We start from the raw sequence: 17,198 nt of genomic DNA on the forward strand, positions 1-17,198 counted from the left end.
AAAGCTCCCATAGCTCGAACAGCTCTAAAGTACAAGCCGACTATTCTTTTCTTGTAGTCAATATAGCAAAAGAAAAGTTTTCATCTTTAAGAAAATTCTCGTCTGTTTCCATGTGGGCCTATTTCAGGAATGGGCCCAATGCCACTGCACCAGTTGCAACCAACTTAATCTGGCAATGCTCGAGAGTTTTGTTTTCCAGACAATGTTGAGGCAGAGCTTTTAAGAGAGGGCCGGGTGGGCCATGGCCCTCTTTTTTGTTAAGTATAGGTATTAAATCTCCCTTTTAAGTATTAAATAGGTAGCCCCCTCCCACCCCAACTTTAGAATCGGTGGCGTTGGCCCTGGAGGGAGCTTGATAAAAAGTGGAGGGTGATTCTAAATATGTGCTGCCTGGAGTTTACATCAACTGGTTCAAATTAATTAGAAGACAGGGAAGACAGGGAGTGCAGGTAAGACAATGAATAATTTATCATCTCTTCAAAATTTCTTAGAATCAATAAACTCAGGGTGCCGTAAAAGACGAATGAAACAAATTTTATATAAGATAAAAGATATATCAGGCTTATTAGAAAAGTAAAAGATAGTTTTTTGCTCTGATGAAGCCCCGTATGCCGGGGCGAAATATTAGCCATAACTGATTTATGTGTGTTTGTTGTTGTTCATTCTCGTCGCATTGCGGTGTTCCTTATACACTACTATTTTATTGTTTTTTCGCCGCAAGGTTTCCTCCGGAGTCCGTCGAGCAGCCTGCTATCGTGGCCTCTCCTTCGCACACTTATTAGAAAAGGAGGACTTAAAAGCGCAGGGTCATTTATAATTCTGGTTCTTGCGACGAGTAAGACAAGTAAGAACAGACTTGATTTTTGAAGTGGGGTAAAAAATGTATACACTGAGGCATGGCATCATTTGATTTCTAAAGGGTCTAAAAGGTCAAAATACTAGCAATGTTAACATAACAATAATCATAATTTAGAGTGTCAATGCCCCTGCAGCGTAGCTAACAGAGCTGTCGTCCATGTCAACGCAGGATCCAGACTGCGAATATGCATGAAATTTGAACTTGGGCTCCAAATTTGGCTGTTTTTTCTTAGCGATTTCCAAGGCCTGAAACAAGGCAGAGAAGAATAAGCTAATATGAACGTTACTTTATCATAATATAAACGGGTTCAAATTATTATTAATCAGATTCATAGAAATTTTTGATCTTGTTGTTGCAAATGAACATTGAAAACGAGGTTTTCGCACAAAAAACTCCAACAATTCTATTTACATAACGCCCGAATCGTACTGATCTTCATGTCACTCTAATAATAGAGTGATTTAATTGATTATTTTTCAGATTATACCAAAGTTCTACTTCACAAAGAGAATGTCCCCTAATTGAATTAGAACTTTTTGAAAATAGCAGGGTAACTCCATTGCAGCCTTTTGGCACTGATTGCAGCACCGAGATTTTTTCAGCATTGCAGCACCCGAGTTATTTGGTGTATTGCAGCGTAGCATTGCATGCTTTCTGATATTGTTACTCATCATATCACGACGAATATTTTCCAGAATTTATAATAATCATATACTTGTAATAATAATGGTATTATCGAGCATATCCACTACAGGTATGGCTTCAAGGAAATTCAAAGTTTCATGTTTGCAGCTCAGTGTTTTGGATGACCTTGAAGGCTAACTTTAATGGATTTAAATCTCATCTTTCTGCAATTGGTAGCCATCCAAGTTTAAAAAAAACTCTTATGGGTACATTGTCAAGGTACGAAGCTTGTGACAGCTTTCTGTAGCCGCTGCAGTGTTTCAACAGATGCTGCCTCAGCGGAGATCAAAATTAGTGTAACCAATTTATAGGAATTAATTATTCCGCAAATGGTTTACGGGATGGTTTACGGTGATGACGGTGCACAAGTTAAATTTGGTCTTGGTACATTTGCTTTTTGTCCATTTGCACCTAGTCCAAAAGTCCTTTCCCTAATGACTCTGGATTCATTCCCTCATTTTCCATACGCGCGCGGGCCTTCTATTGTTGATAGCATTGTCCTTTGTGCGGTCGCGCCTGTTTCATTCGCTATTGACCCAGCTGTAGTGTGCCTTGTCACTTGGCTCATTAACTCTTGGTCCACTTGCTCCGTGTGTAATTAAAACTTTCTTAGCTCAACATCAGGATGATGACTCACTATTGACATAAAAATGAGATCTCTGCCGTTTTGCCTTTAGTATCACAAATTCCACGTGATGTGGAGAAATTCATGTTTCCAATTCTATTGATAACAGCATGAAGTAACTATTTTAGCCAGTACATCGCCACAACCATTCATTAAATAAAAGCATCCGTAAATTGAAAAAAAATCAGAAACAAAGGAATCAACATATCATAGTTAAAAATGAATAAAAGTTACGTTGAGAAAGATCCCAATTGGGTGTCTGCCACAGATAGTATTGGAGAATTTCTTCAGATATTCGTGAAAGCCATCTACATCCAATCTTTCAATGAGATCCATTCCCTTTGAAAAATCAAAGAGAAAAATCTCACATAAAATTCAGAGCAAGCGGCTGTATTACTGTGTTTCAATCTGAAATGGACAATGTTCTTAAGCCAATATGAGTAATTCACGGTTCATATAAACAAGTAAGTTATTGATAAAATCTTTTAAATCTAGGCACAAGTGCATCGAATTTTGTTCAAGATCAAGTAGAAATCGCAGCCAATGCTGATATTAAACATTAATAAAAGGTTTTTTACTAGCTAGTACCACTTTTGACTGTATTGGTGAGATCAAATAACTATATGCAACGTGCTAAATGGTAGTGCTACATGTTTATCTTAGAATAATAATCATATACAATTTCTGAAAGACATCTTTCACAAGTACAGTATGAGGGGAAGAGAAATACATTCATAAAAACCAGATTTAGGTTTTTCCTCTTTTGTGTAGATGCTGGCGAGTATCCTCCATATGGAAAACATAGCCCCGGGACAAATCTCACGAAACAGAGTCAAGTGATTATCGTAGTAAAAGCGACTATCGTAGCATTTTCGAGCGTAAAACATCGCCGCCTTAGCAAATGTAATGGGTTATTAAAATTATTTCAATGATTTGGAATTAAAAGAGAAAACATTGCTTAAAAAATGCCAAAGAGCACTTCTGAAGCAAGTGGAGAGCTCTGTAGTTTTGGTTGCTCACCATTCTATCTAAAGCTTCGATCGACTGATGAATCTTCCCGAACGACTTATCAACATAGGTGTATCTAAATCTTTTGCCTGAAATACATGAATAATATGCAAAACAACTGCAAGTATCGAAACTTCTTAGTTGTGAAAAACGAGGTGTTCTAGAAAGACCTAAAATATGATATTGTCGCACATCCAGGGTACTGAAAGTAGTTTTTAGGAAAATGTAATGTAATGATTTTCGTGGATATAAGTAAACTCTAAGGAAGAGAAAAAATCGAAAATGATTTAACTTAGATTTCTGAAATTAAGTGTAGACCTGAGTCAAAAATAGCTTAGGTCTGACTTGGACACCACGTCAAAAGTATTATAGCAAGCGAGCTGATACAAACGACCCATCTCTCATAGGTGAAAATATACAATAACATTAAAATAGATAGTGATACAGTAAATCCCCGCATATAAAAATCTACAGAAATAAGAACCTATAGGCTGTTTTTCCTAAATTATGCACCTTGTAATTAAGAACCTGTCTCAGTGTGATAAAATATAATAGGTTCTTTTCCCAAGGGCAAAAAATAGAGTTTTCAATGGTCCTTATTTACTCCCAGATTTTTAAAGATGAGGTAAAATCACAATCGGTTTAAAAATTTTCAATTGTGCATTTTGAGCATTTTATACACTTTAACGAAAGATAACTTTTAAACCACTTTGACTTTTTAACATAATTATATATAGCAAAATTCAAAATGTTGAAATATGAAAAAAGCATTAGAATTCATAATTTTCAATTCCTGAGGACGTATGAGATCATCTCCAGATCCACCCACTGTCATAAGGCAGCCAGTGCGCTCAAATGTCTTCCTGTAAATATCTTTGTAATGTTACATTAATAACATTGCCAAAAGGAAAAACAGGGTTGAATGCATCTCTTGATAATGAATCCTAAAATTTTGAATAAGTGATCCTTCGAATAAGAACCTTGATACCCTGAAATTAATCCAAGTACCTTTCCAATATGAACCTCCTTCAGCCTGAACCTCAAAATAGTAGGTTCTTATATGCGTGGATTTACTGTAAGGCTCATGTTCATCTAGCAATTTCCATTAATAAAAAACGCGAAAAAGAAATCGGAGTAAGTAAAGAATTCAAGTCCTTTGAAACTTGCAAGTAAACAGCATTAAAAACCGATCAGTCCTGCTTGGGTAGGGTCCATGCTTTCACATTGCCATTTGGGTTTGCCAAAAGATCGCTGAACGGAAATACGAAGCCTCGTGACAAACTCATGGCAAACTCATGTGTCAATGCATCTCATGATCTAATCATAGATCTCTGGCTTGAAACATTTTTTCGCCAATAATAACAGGACTCCCGTGGATAAATTTGAGTTTAGGAGCTTTAAGATCAGAAAGAGCAATAATGTTTACAAAAATATTAGAACAAAAAATGCTTTATTTTTAAAGTTTCCTTTCCAATTTGTTGTCTTTTCTCATCAAAAATTGCATACGTTCTACAAAACTAAAGGGCACTTCTTTATTGTATACAAATATTACCTCATATAAAGCAAGTAATTAGGACTAAAAGTTCCATAGCACGTACGTACCCCAATGGCAAAAATCAGACGAAATTACGAAGAAATTCTCAGGTTGCAGAATATAGTTACTGAATATTTCTCCATATACAGCTTCCCTATGTTTGTTTGTACTTCCAACTAAGACGGGTATTACTGTAAAAGAGCCACGATATCTAAAGAAAATGAATAACTAGTGCGTTAAGAAAAGTTGGCAAAATTGAACAATGTTGGTTCAAGCACTTTTGGTACGTAAGAGGCACAAGTTTGATACTACAGATGATATCATAATAAACAAATCCGAGTATAAACAGTTATCATATCCAACTTTATCATATTCACAATCCTTAATATATAAATAAATATAGCATGCATTTCTATAGTTGTGGGTCGGAATTAGTGCCCTAATTATGTTGTCTACAATCTTCACACTTGAGTATGTTCACAAAAGGATTTTGTATTACCAGGTAGACTTATTGCAATAAAGCAGCGCCGTCGAAAATGTAATATTTCTGTTATTTCTGGACTATTCCTTTCCGCACTTCAAGATGTCTAAATCTGATTCCACCTCCACAGTTCCTCACTGCATATGCTCAACTTCCTTCACTCAAGCGAAGAAGAACAGACAAAGAGGCCTCAATAGTGAAAGAATTCTTCACACACACCATCGTCACAATCAATTTCTAAGAACAGGCTGCTTTTTCTTACCTCTCCATTACTTTGGCAATATACGGCAACTGCATCTCTATACTGTGTTCATTCTCATCCGTTTTCAAATCCATGTTATCAAACTTTCCGGTTCCGAAAAGCTCATTGTTCACTACATGTCGGAAAAAGATTGAGAAGTACCTAAGAAAAGCTGCTTCATATTGAAATAATTGAACTCTTCTATGCTCGCAAATATTATGTCCAGTCATTTCAAACGGTTGGGAATGAATCTCAAACTATATGCGACAATGCTAATCTTGAAACTAAAAAGTTAGGATTGAACTTGACAAGATCAAACTGAATGCTTTTTCTCCCTTGCATAGTATTTTATTTGTGATAATTAAGAATAATACTTACATAAAACGTAAACGTTTAAACGGCATGGTCCTAATTATAGTGAGTGCAAATTCTATCTTGAACTACAAACTGTGTGTTTTACCTTCCGTATCTATTTTCAAATCGTAGAGTGGTGTCTGGTAAACTGCCATTTTGGTAAGTGCACAGCCAGGTAATCCATAGTGATGGGAAGGACCCAGAATAAAGACTCGTTTTCTGCAAATAAGTAAGTGTTTAAGAAATAAACCAAAAAATGGCTGAGAAAGCTTATTGCCATACAGTTGGCCTAGAATGGCAACTAACGCTGAACTATTTCTGTCAGGTCTAAATTAATATTGCAAAAAACATTTCACAAAAACAATGCTGGAATATAAAAAAGGATTGCGGTAGGACCGTGATTCAAAATTTCAGGACCCCCAGGTTGGAGTTACAAAAAATATATTTTAATTGGGGAGATGCTTCTTGGCATATCTTAGTGGTATATATCTATTGGAGCCTTGAATGTCGAAACATGAGTATCCGAAGTGACAGTTGGCAGGCTAGTGCTAGGTGCACAGAAATTTTGTATGTTAAAGCTGGAGGATCTTCCTAGCGCGTGCGAACATTTTTGAATTCGCAAACCTTTCTTTGGGAATTCAAAAATATTCGCACATTGTTAGCACAGTTCATTGCCAATAGGAAAAGTAATTACCAGAATTAGCAAGATAATTTGAGAAAGAACATTTACATCATAAACGTAAAAGCACACTAGAGAAAGGAAAAGGTTGTTATAGTGGAAAACCTTAATGGGGAGGTGCTTATGGCTGGGGAACAGAATATGATTACTGTGGTTTCTGATCAATAAACACTCACATGTTGCCAGGATCTATTTGCTTATATGCATGTGCTGCGCAGGAGCCACAATAAGAGTAACCAGCGTGCCTAGAGAAAAGTCGTGAGCGAAAAGATTCAGTTGTTAATCCTTTGCTTGAGTGTCTTTTATCCACTCCAAAACTGTGGCAAGATTCTCAAAATACAGGTACTTAACTTAGGCTGGTAGAAACTTAGCTTAACGTGGGCTATACTTAAATACAATTCTTAAATATAAACGTAAACCTCACGTCGTGAGGTTAATCACATTAAACGTACATCATTTCTAGCTACAAAACTATTACCCGTTGCACAGCTGTAAATCCAAAGCTAATGATTGTCTAAAAGAGCTAAGAGAATATCTAGATTTCTTTTATTGACCAATACCTGTTAAATTTCATCAACGGCTAGAAAGTGGTAACTAAATGTTTAGTTCAAAAAAGAATTAAAGCAGAAGGCTAGATACTACAATACGGCTATTTGCACTTTCCACAGCCTCGCTTTCGTAAGGCCATTTTGGGTTCTTTTCTGTAAGTTGGTCTTTTAATCATTAATTAGATTGGTCAGGCTTTTCTATCGCCATTTAAACAGGAACGTTGTTATATAAGACGAAAAAAAATTATATTCGCCCATAAAGACTTCTAACAAGTGATTTTCTCATTGCGGATAGAATGTTTATTATTCGTCATACTCAATGGCGAACCATTTTAATCATTTTGACTAAGCCAGAGAATGATTATTTGATCAGGTTATATTATCTGTAATTACGTGTAATTACATTGATGTGAGCGGTCTTGTGAATGACATTGCAAAAGTAGCTTACGGTGAAATAATAGCCCTAGCAAGACCAGCTTCTTTTGCTGCTTTTGAAAGCCAAGCCTCTAGTTGTGAATCCAGAGTTGATTCTGAAAAAAAATTGTGACTAATTAATTAAATTGAAATTGAGAAATGTTTATTGAGAACAACACATAACAAAGTAATATCTTGAATGGACAAATCTTTCACTGAGAATTTCACGTATAGGCTTCCATGGCACTACCTATGATGTGATGAGGCCCTTACTAAGGAGCTTTGACAATTGGCATCGACTACTTCAACCCCGTGTTGAGCCCCTATACTCCCAACCGTGAACATTTGACAATATTTGCCAAGTTACCTTATTAAGCAAAAATAACGCGGTACATCAGTATTACCCCCTCCAAATCTATCCTAAACTCTTGTGAACTAATGTAAACATTTAAGGTCCCTTCCCACTTAGTAAATGTTGTCATCAATTGTGAACTCTCCCTAATGTGGTCAAAAATTGCTTTTCTTTCTTCGTAAATTTTTACTCTCTCTTTTTCAATCATTATCATCTTCTGTCTACGCTGTATCGCTTCCAAAAACAGATACAGGGAAATATATTTTGCACCAAGCTCTATAACCGGGTAGGTACTTGATACATGATTCAAAACAAAACCTCTAAGCGAGATTACTACACACCAAAACGTTTATCGGAAACTTCACAAAATGATGACAAACGACAAACAAGGAAAAATGCTGACAAGGAAAATGATGAGAAGGAAAAATACTGACAAAGAAAGAGAAAGCCAACATCTAAGAAAATTAGAGAATTTCGCAGAATAAGTAGACTTGTCACAACATATAACATAATCAAACAAATGATTACTTTTTATTATTATTATTGTTATTATTATTATAAAATTATTTACAGTAGGCGAAGCAATTTTTTTTAGCTAATATAACAGCTAATTAAAGCCTTCTATTTATACTACATTTACAAATCTTAGATTAATTACAATGAATGGATAAAACGATGTAGGAAATGTACAAAATCAAAAGGATGACTCGTTAGATAAAAATATACAATTATTCGATGACTATTTCAAGAATCCAATCTGCGCAACGTAAGGTTTGCATAGTCTGCAGTTGCATTTTGTATCTTTCCAAGTTGTAATCTTTTTCTTAAATATTGCGAGGCTAGAAGATGTTTCTAATGTCATTTGTAAGCTCTTGCCAGAGCTTGGATCCCATAAAGGTTGTACTTTCTATACCATAAAAATTTGATTTTGGTTTTGATAGCGAGATTCGGGATATGTTTCTAAGATTATAGCATGTATTTCTTTCAGAAAAGATTTCTTTCATGAAACTTGGGTTGAGATTATATAAAGTTTTATGTATTTCTGTAAGAAGCAATTGCAGATTTTTATCATAGATAGACGTCGAGTTGTCTTTTCAAGACGAGTTTGAAAGCTTGATTCATAGTCATCATAGGCAAGATGCAAAGACATGAATTCTGTTAGTTCTGTTGTTCATCTGTCGATCACTAAACATCCAAATTAAAGGGCAGTAGCGAAATTGTGATAAAATTAAGACGTGCATAGTCTGTTTCACTTTTCTATCATCCATGTAATTGGAGATTCGGGATAAAGCATGTAGCTTGTGGCTGGCCTTTTTGCATATCGATTGTACGTGTCTTTTGAACGACAAATTATTATCAATACTTATTCCAAGAAGTTTTTGTTCTTTACTTGGTTTAATTATTGTTTTATCTATTTTCAGAGATGTTTCACTGCTCCCAAAATTTATAAGGTGGCATTTGTCCCCATTCATTTTCATATAATTATTTTAAAACCATTCTTTCAAAATAACTACGTCTTGATCTAGTATTTTAATAGCCTGCTTAATGTCTTGGTGGATGACATATAGCGTTGCGTTATCAGCATAATTGAATATTTGGCTATTTGATATAAACATAAACATGTCATTTATGTATATATTGAACAAGAGAGGTCCCAAAACTGATCCTTGTGGCACACCTAGACTCGTGGTTTTCCATAAACTGAAAGAGCCGTTTATTTTGACTCTCTGTTTCCTCTGGCTAAGGTACGATAATGTGAAATTCAAGGCGCTGCTACTAAAACCATAAGCATTGAGTTTAGCAATCATTAGGTCATGATTCAGACAGTCGAATGCTTTTGACAGATCCATCAATAGTGTACTGGCTGTTTGTTTAGTATCTAGAGCTTTTTAGCAATTTTCTATGAGTCTGAGTAATTTATGTTGGGTGCTATAATTCCTTCTGAAACCATATAGCAGTGGTGATAGAAAACCATGAGCGAAGGGAGTAATTTGTGATTCCATGATTCTCTCATATATTTTTGATGCTGACAGTAAGGTAATAATTGGTCTAAAATCTTTCTTACTGGATTTATCATCTTTTTTATGCAACGATGAGTTGTCTCCTAATTTGAGTTCTTTTGGACATGTCATATTAGATAGGTCCTCATAAAATGTTCTTTGTAAAATTTCAGAGAAAATGTCTGAATATTCTTTAAATATCCTAGCAGGTATACTTTCTATTGGTGAGGCCTTTCTGGTATTAAGTTTGTTTCTCTGATCCCAAATTTCCCCACTGTTAACTTCCCTAAATTCAAAGGGCTGTGGGTCAGGGTACATTTCTCTTATTTTTATGATACTTGGGTGGTTTTTATATTTCTCAATGGCTTTATCAATTGGGTCATTTATACCATCTGTAACTGATATGTGAGCTATATCTTGTTGGATTCCTAGATCTTGTGTTATGTTTATAAAGTAGTTGTTTAATAATTCTGCAATCTTGCGGTCATCACTAATTAATTCTCCATTTTCTTCCAATGTAATGAAGGGTGTTGTTTTTATCTTTTCTGCAAAGACCGGTTTGATCACTCTCCAGAATTTGCGATTATCTGTAAGATTATTTAAGTCTAGGTTCCTAAAATAACTGCTTTTAGCATTACGTAATAACTTGACACATTTGTTCCTTTGCCGTTTATATGCTTTATGATTTTCCTCATTTTTGTTATTAGTATATCTATTTTTCAATTCGCTACGATGCATTATTGCCTTACGTAATTCTTTCGTCATAAATGGCCTGTCGTTTGCACGAACATGCTTTCTCTTACTGGGGGCATGTTTATTAAGAAGACTTTTGACTGAGATATCAACACTTCCGTAGTCTCTAAAGCTTAGTATTTGATGATTCAAAATTTCAGATCTAAGGCTCGGAATATTGAATTTTTCGTAGCCTCTATATGTAAGTATTTTAGGACCTCTCTTGGTGAAATCACCGTTGAGTATGCTCAGTATCATTACGTGGAAGTCAGACAACCCTGTTTCAACATTAGTCGTGTTTTGAAAGGGACTTAAACAGTTTGTCAGTATCAATCTATACATCGTGGGTTGTCTAACTTGTGACAGGTTGGATTCTTGATCAAGTTAACTAATTTAAAAGTGTACATGAAATACTTACAATTACTTGAGAATCCTGGCTATTTTTCAGCGAACTTTCATTGAAAAATAGCATCAAAAATACTTGTGATAAGATTCTTTTTGGAAAGATTCAAGCAAAAGAGAAATTACAGCTACTGAATTAGTGAGAAGAAGCTCTGCTTATTTTGAAACTGTGAAAAAACAAAATGCTCTAGATTCTGAAGAAGTGCATTCAGAAGAGGAGCAACCAATGTAAGGTAAACCTAACTTTAAAAACAAACAAGTTAACTAACATTTTGCCCAAACATGAACGGCGTCCGGTAACAACATATTTTACTTGCAACATGTTTTCTTATGGTAACAAAATTGAAAACGACTAATGACACCTTCCACTTATAAATACAGGGATATAGATCCATCAGGTTCTTAGAGACTTATTCAACTTGCTTATATAAAAATTGGCAAATAAATTGATCATCTCTAATATTCCCCCTTCTATCGACAGCAGAAAACTTAATGTACAAAAATCTACAATCATTTGTATGATCTTTCAATGATGGAGGGCTCTGACATCACTGACCTACAAAAAAGACTGGATCGAGCTTTCTATTGTCTTGGAACATGAAGGCTTGAAGCCCGCTCAATTTCAAAAGGAAGAAGGCCTAAAACAGAGGCGAGAAGCCATTTCTTCAAAACGAATCCTCGAATGACATGGATAGGCGTTCAAGAAAAAGGCTAAAGCAGGTGAAAATATTGCTTGGTTTGAAAGGAAGGCCCTCTCCTCTGATGGGCTGTTCTGGGATCCTCTTCTCGAATGGCGACACTCTTGTCACAGTAGCAGCTCGATCAAGTCTCCTTTATAGTCAGTGACTGACATAGACCACAAGAACTTACTATCTGCATTGTACCAAGTTCCTGCATGTGTCGCTACCCGCTTTGACATACTGAAAGCTCTTAAGACGGTAGACTTCAATATTAGCACTTCCTAAAACAATGAACATATACATTTGAACAATGAACATATACAAAGCAACTGAAGCATTAAAGTGCTGTGTAGCTTATAAAAAGGAAGTTATAAGAAAAAAGTCTCTGGTTTCCTGAATATTTCCAGTCAGGTATATGATGCATTTGCAGACAGCCCTAAGGAAGCAGTCTGTGATTAAGTTTCTTTTCAGTCTCTAAACATTAAATTTATTTTTCGAAATTCCTTTTTCGTGATAAATGTGACTGTCAGTTTGCAAAATATCTTGAAGATCAGCCAGAAAAGCGGAAACAAAGCATTTTTCCTGGTAAAACAAACGTCACATAGTGGCTAAAGAGAAGCAGAAATTTATAACCAGATGCGTATCGAAAAAAAGTGGAGACAAGAATAACAATAAACAGGCGGGAATTATCAAGACCTTAAAGGGCACTGCATTGGAGGAGTTAGTGATGCTATGCCTGCAGATGTATTTAGAAGGAAAATGGCCGGAGGATTTCTGTCAAAAGCGTGATGGTGTCGCTACAGAAGAAACCAGCTGCCAAGAAATGTGAAGATCACAGAACGATCGGCTTGATATCTCATGCATCAAAGATGACAAACAAAAACGGAGTAATGGAAACCGGGCCTAATGGAAACGAATTAAAGAGTTAAAATGCCTCCGGAAATGGCATCAATATAACCCAGAGAAAAGAAATTAAAAATTACTTTAAAGAAAATTAACAAGAAATGAAAAAAAACAAAAGAGAACAAGAATCGTAATTCAAAACGTGGAACAGCGCGTGCGATAGAAAGCATGTCTCGGGAGTTTTAGGCGTGAGTGGAGGGCGTGCACGTGCGATCGCACGCCTAATATTATCAGGACCGCATCTCAGTCTTCTTCATAGCTGAAATTTTTCAGAAATTTATAGAAAGTTGTTTCGTATCAAAAAAGACTTGAATATAGATGTAAGAGAAATAAATATACATATATATCTAACATGAGAAATAATTAAGTATAAATACATGTATACATATTTTACAATGTTTTTTCAGCATTTTTGGCAATTACAATACAATACATTATCTGTTCAAGAACCTCAACTGAGCCACGAAAGGTCTACACAGTCTACAGTTACATTCCTCTCCTTTCCAGGCCTTCCAGGGAAAGGCATGCGATCACACTTGCACGCGCTGGTACACGCCTCCCTAAACCGAGGCAGAGGCGTACTGGCAGCAAATCTCTCGGGTTGCTATTGAACGAATTAAATATGTTCATTTGGCTAATGAGCAAAGAGGATTACTACATAACAAAACTTCTAGCAAAATTCTTCAAGAAGTCCTTTGAGAAAAGGTCGAAATTCCTAAGCGACCCCAGCATTTAAGCGTTTAATATTTTTATACAATTATTATACCTTAATTATTGAATTTCGTTCATTATAGAGCCTGCATAACTTTGTAGTTAAATTATTAGTTTCTTTATTGTTCGTAGCTTTAAAAAAAATTCACTTTTATCGCTGTAAAATTGTAAGCAGTTAAGGACCATCCCGGCCTAGATACCTGTATTTAAAAAAAAATAGCTATATACAGAAAAGGGTCCGTACTACGTATAATGTAAGCAACAGGGGCGTTGTGGCTCCTAGGAAAGGGCCGGAAGAAAATTATCATAAGGGGGCCCACTCTTGTGTATGATATCTCCAATCACAAACCTTAGTCGCCAAAAATGATATGTACCTGGAAACCATGCACCTATGAAATATAAAAAAGATACCAGTTTTTATCATTTTGAAAGGTTCATCTGCTATATTTGTTGGGGTGTAGCCCCTTATTTCTACCCATAGTTACTTTAAGACTGCGAAAAATGAGGAAGAAAGCCAATGCTGTAGTGCACAGTTGATACTAACCAAAATGGAAAGGAAGACCTATATACACTGCGAGCGAAGCGAGCGGAAAATTTGCTTCGGCCACGCCCTTTAAATTAGCTTGAAACACGTTTTCGAATGTTTTTTACAATCGTTTACCTCGTTTCATAAATTTTTAGGCATACTTTGTTGTGTTTCGTTAAAATTCAGTCCTTAAATTGGAATTCCTTGCTTTAAGATGACCCCTAAACCTCCAGGCCCTGGGACAGTTTGCCCCTCCTTGTCCCCCTCTCGTCGGAAGCCCTGTTCATATTCCACTCATCTCTTTCACAGTTGCCTGTTTGTAAATGTTTACCTCCTCTAATTCTGAACTGTGAACCTGAGTATAAATGTAAGTGAGGCATTTTCTCACCAAAGATTTTGTTCATATTAGATATTTTCCTGGGTTTTACAAACTCACTTGAAAGGGGCCCACCGAGAAATTTCCCGGTGTCCCGCCTAGCCACAACGCCCCTGGTAAGCAATACTGAAATGTTTTCTTCCTAAGGATTTATCTTCATTTCTGTGACTTGTATTCTCTTGAACATAGATATCTTTAAAATTAACAGAGTTATTTTCTCGAATTTATCTACGGAGGGCCCGGTTATTATGAAGTTGAGAGGGCCCGGGTTGCGATCGCAACCTAGCATCCCTGCCAGTCCGCCACTGCACCGAGGAGTGTGTTTAATCGCACGCCTATTTTTGTAATAATTTGTTTGTTTTTTAACCAAAGCGCTGGAAACTAATAAGGTGACAAAAAACAATATTAAATTGTTTCGTGTTTTTTATTTTGATGTGTTTTACCGGTCTTGTCCAACGTACTGGGTCACCGTAATCATTTTGAAGGGCTGTTGTGACGACACTTGAGAGCAATGAAACACGGACCAAATGACTGTAGCATTGGGCTAGTAGTAGTCCGATAAATTTCATTCCTACATCTAAGGCTGCAGAAACCATCATTATACGACAATTTACAATCGTCTTCTAGCCAAGTGTTGAGAGAACCAACTCGCATTTTTTATCATAGACCTTTGTTAGCATGCACATGTTTCTTAACTACCATTTTCGAATGGTTAACTAAGTTACATTAAAAAAAATCTTCCAGTTTAGATCTGTGCCATATTTATTCTGTTCGTAAATTTGGCATCTTCAGCAAAAAAGTAAAAGGGTCACAAAGGAGCTCGCCATATTAATGAAACGGTGACATTTTAGGCTATACTATTTAACCCCACAATAATAAGCAATATGTAAACAATATTGCAAGTTGGGTGCAAAATACCTGATCATTAGGCATCCATCATTCATAAAGGGCTACAGTTTTGATTTGAAAGACTTTGCCAAAGGAAATATGGCACATTTGTCTGACAAGAATGTCCTGTTCTTCCACAAATTATTCAGTGTTGTATCGTTTTCATATGAAAACGGAAAAATTTGGAAAGCGGCAGGTTGTGACAAAGGCATGAAGTTTTCAAGGGTTACACTTGGAAGCAGGATGATAGTACTCTGGATTCAAAAAGAGGGAAATCTGCAATAGTATTGTTCTGAAACATTGTCAATGGTGTCAGTTCTAAATTGTGCCGTTTTCAAAACTTTTTTTATATTCCTTTTGATGAGACATGTTTGAAAGTTGCGGCCAAAATATTAACATTTTTCAAGGGTTTCATGAAGTCTACCAGAATGGTTGGTGGCAAGAAGGATTGCTGGGAACTGCATCTAATATATTTTCAGTATCAAATTTAGTAAAGATCCCTGGCCATAGATATTCATTGTTAAAGTTGTGAGAAAATTGAAGAAATGACTTAATAAACACCGATAGCACTCCATCACACACCTGAAACAGTCAAGGGGTGTGAAATGCCACACTTGTGCTAATTTATTCTCAGTAAAGCCTGCCTTTCCAAGATTTTATTCTCTCTATTTAAACCTGGAGAGGGTATCTGATTGTTTCATGTCATTGGGAAGTGCCTGCCACAATCTACTCCCTAGAAACGATATCGTCTCTAAACTATAGCACATATTGTGCGCTTGTGACAGTAGTAGATTGTGGCAGCTTCTCAATCTATATGTACTATGATTTTTTCAATAAAGATATCATTCATGAAAGTAGGATTGAGCTTCCATTTTGTTTTATAGATTTCAATCATCAACAGTTGTAAATTCCTAATGTGGATTGGGACCGCATTGTGTCTCTGAGTAACATTGTGTCAAAATCTGATTTGATATCTTTGTAAGTTATCTGCAATGCCCGTTCGTGAATGTGATCAACTTTACTATGAAGTGTTCTATCGCAGAACATCTAAACAAGACAACAGTAGTTGAACTGGGACAAGATAGATGCCTTCATTATTCTCTTTAATTGTTCAGTATCAAGAAAGTGAGAGATTCTCGAGAGAGCGTGTAGCTTTTGCCCAGCCTTTTTGCAAATGGATCTCAATTGCTTTTTAAATCACTCCAAGCAGCTTTTCTTCCATGCTCTCTTTTATCCTGACACTTGCGATATCTAAAGAAATATCATTACTTTTACTCCCAAAGACCATTAGACGGAATTTGTCCTCATTCAACTTCATACAGTTGTTCAGAAACCATTCTGCAATTTTAAGGACATCACTTTCTAATGTTCCAATGATACTATCAATAAGTATACTGTTGTCACAAGCATAGATAGTTGTATCAATTACTCTGTGCCGAAAATTTCATGTTGTCGTAGTGAAATTTTTTCACTACAGCACCAAATCCCCGTCAAATCTAAAGAAATATATAAATATTCAAAACGAAGTAACTTGCAACTGAACGGTCCAGACAGCATGAAGTTCTCAGTATAAAATAATTTCAAGATCATGATTTCAAATCTGAAGTCCATTTCTGAGAAAGGTCTGTAGATAGCAAGATAAAAAATCAATGATATCAACCCGAAACAGTGAATTGGATAGAAACTTGACTTCAAACTTTTCCTCTTCCACATACTTGCCATATTGTTATGTGCCTGTGAGGTTTGCTACTAGATCTAGAGAGGTAGGATGTGTTGTGTGGTCGACCAAGTTGATGAATTATTTGTTAAAAAACCGACTCGGAAAAGGATGATCACTGGAAGCTAGTTTCTTTTCTTGTATAAACTTGTTATTAAATAATCTGTGTGTCTGATTTTGATATAAATTCAAATTATAACTGTAAGTTAAAATTAACTAAAATATTTTTAATTGGCATATCAACAATGAAGTTGGATCCTTGGAAATTCGCACATCTGCTTTTCGGGCAATAGACAAAAGGTAATAGCAATAGGCCTTGAATGAATAGCAAGAAAATGATTCAGCAGTAAGTCAATATGCCTTGAAAAATCCTTTTCTTACCTCAACAAAAAATGTTTCTTTACCCTGCTTTAAAGCTTTATTATTCAAGCTTTTCAGAAAGCGATCTCCGGCTATTGTTTTTATTAGGAACGAGGCCTTTTGT

The 17,198-nt window shown here is 35.8% G+C and overlaps 1 protein-coding gene across 1 annotated transcript; it reads right to left on the reverse strand.

The window, feature by feature from the left end:
* Positions 1-465: 465 nt before the first annotated feature.
* LOC135693475 (protein MEMO1) lies at positions 466-17,198 on the reverse strand. The gene is made up of 10 exons (XM_065211981.2): positions 17,096-17,198; positions 11,784-11,874; positions 7,462-7,543; positions 6,642-6,710; positions 5,893-6,005; positions 5,454-5,565; positions 4,779-4,921; positions 3,189-3,265; positions 2,403-2,507; positions 466-1,104 (listed from the first exon to the last, which is right to left on the reverse strand). The coding sequence occupies exons 2-10, from the start codon at positions 11,830-11,832 to the stop codon at positions 970-972; spliced, it is 885 nt and encodes a 294-aa protein (XP_065068053.1). The 5' UTR covers positions 11,833-11,874; positions 17,096-17,198; the 3' UTR covers positions 466-969.

The sequence above is a fragment of the Rhopilema esculentum genome, chromosome 10, assembly GCF_057945365.1.
Source record: "Rhopilema esculentum isolate cy_ngs chromosome 10, ASM5794536v1, whole genome shotgun sequence".
NCBI classification, from domain to species: domain Eukaryota; kingdom Metazoa; phylum Cnidaria; class Scyphozoa; order Rhizostomeae; family Rhizostomatidae; genus Rhopilema; species Rhopilema esculentum.

Coding starts and splice junctions, on each gene's coding strand:
- LOC135693475 (XM_065211981.2), bottom strand. CDS start 11,832: ATGTCAAAGCGGGTAGCGACACATGCAGGAACTTGGTACAATGCAGAT. Junction 7,544..11,783: donor AACTTGGTACAATGCAGATA/GTAAGTTCTTGT, acceptor ATTTTTTTTCAG/AATCAACTCTGGATTCACAA. Junction 6,711..7,461: donor GCTAGGGCTATTATTTCACC/GTAAGCTACTTT, acceptor ACTTTTCTCTAG/GCACGCTGGTTACTCTTATT.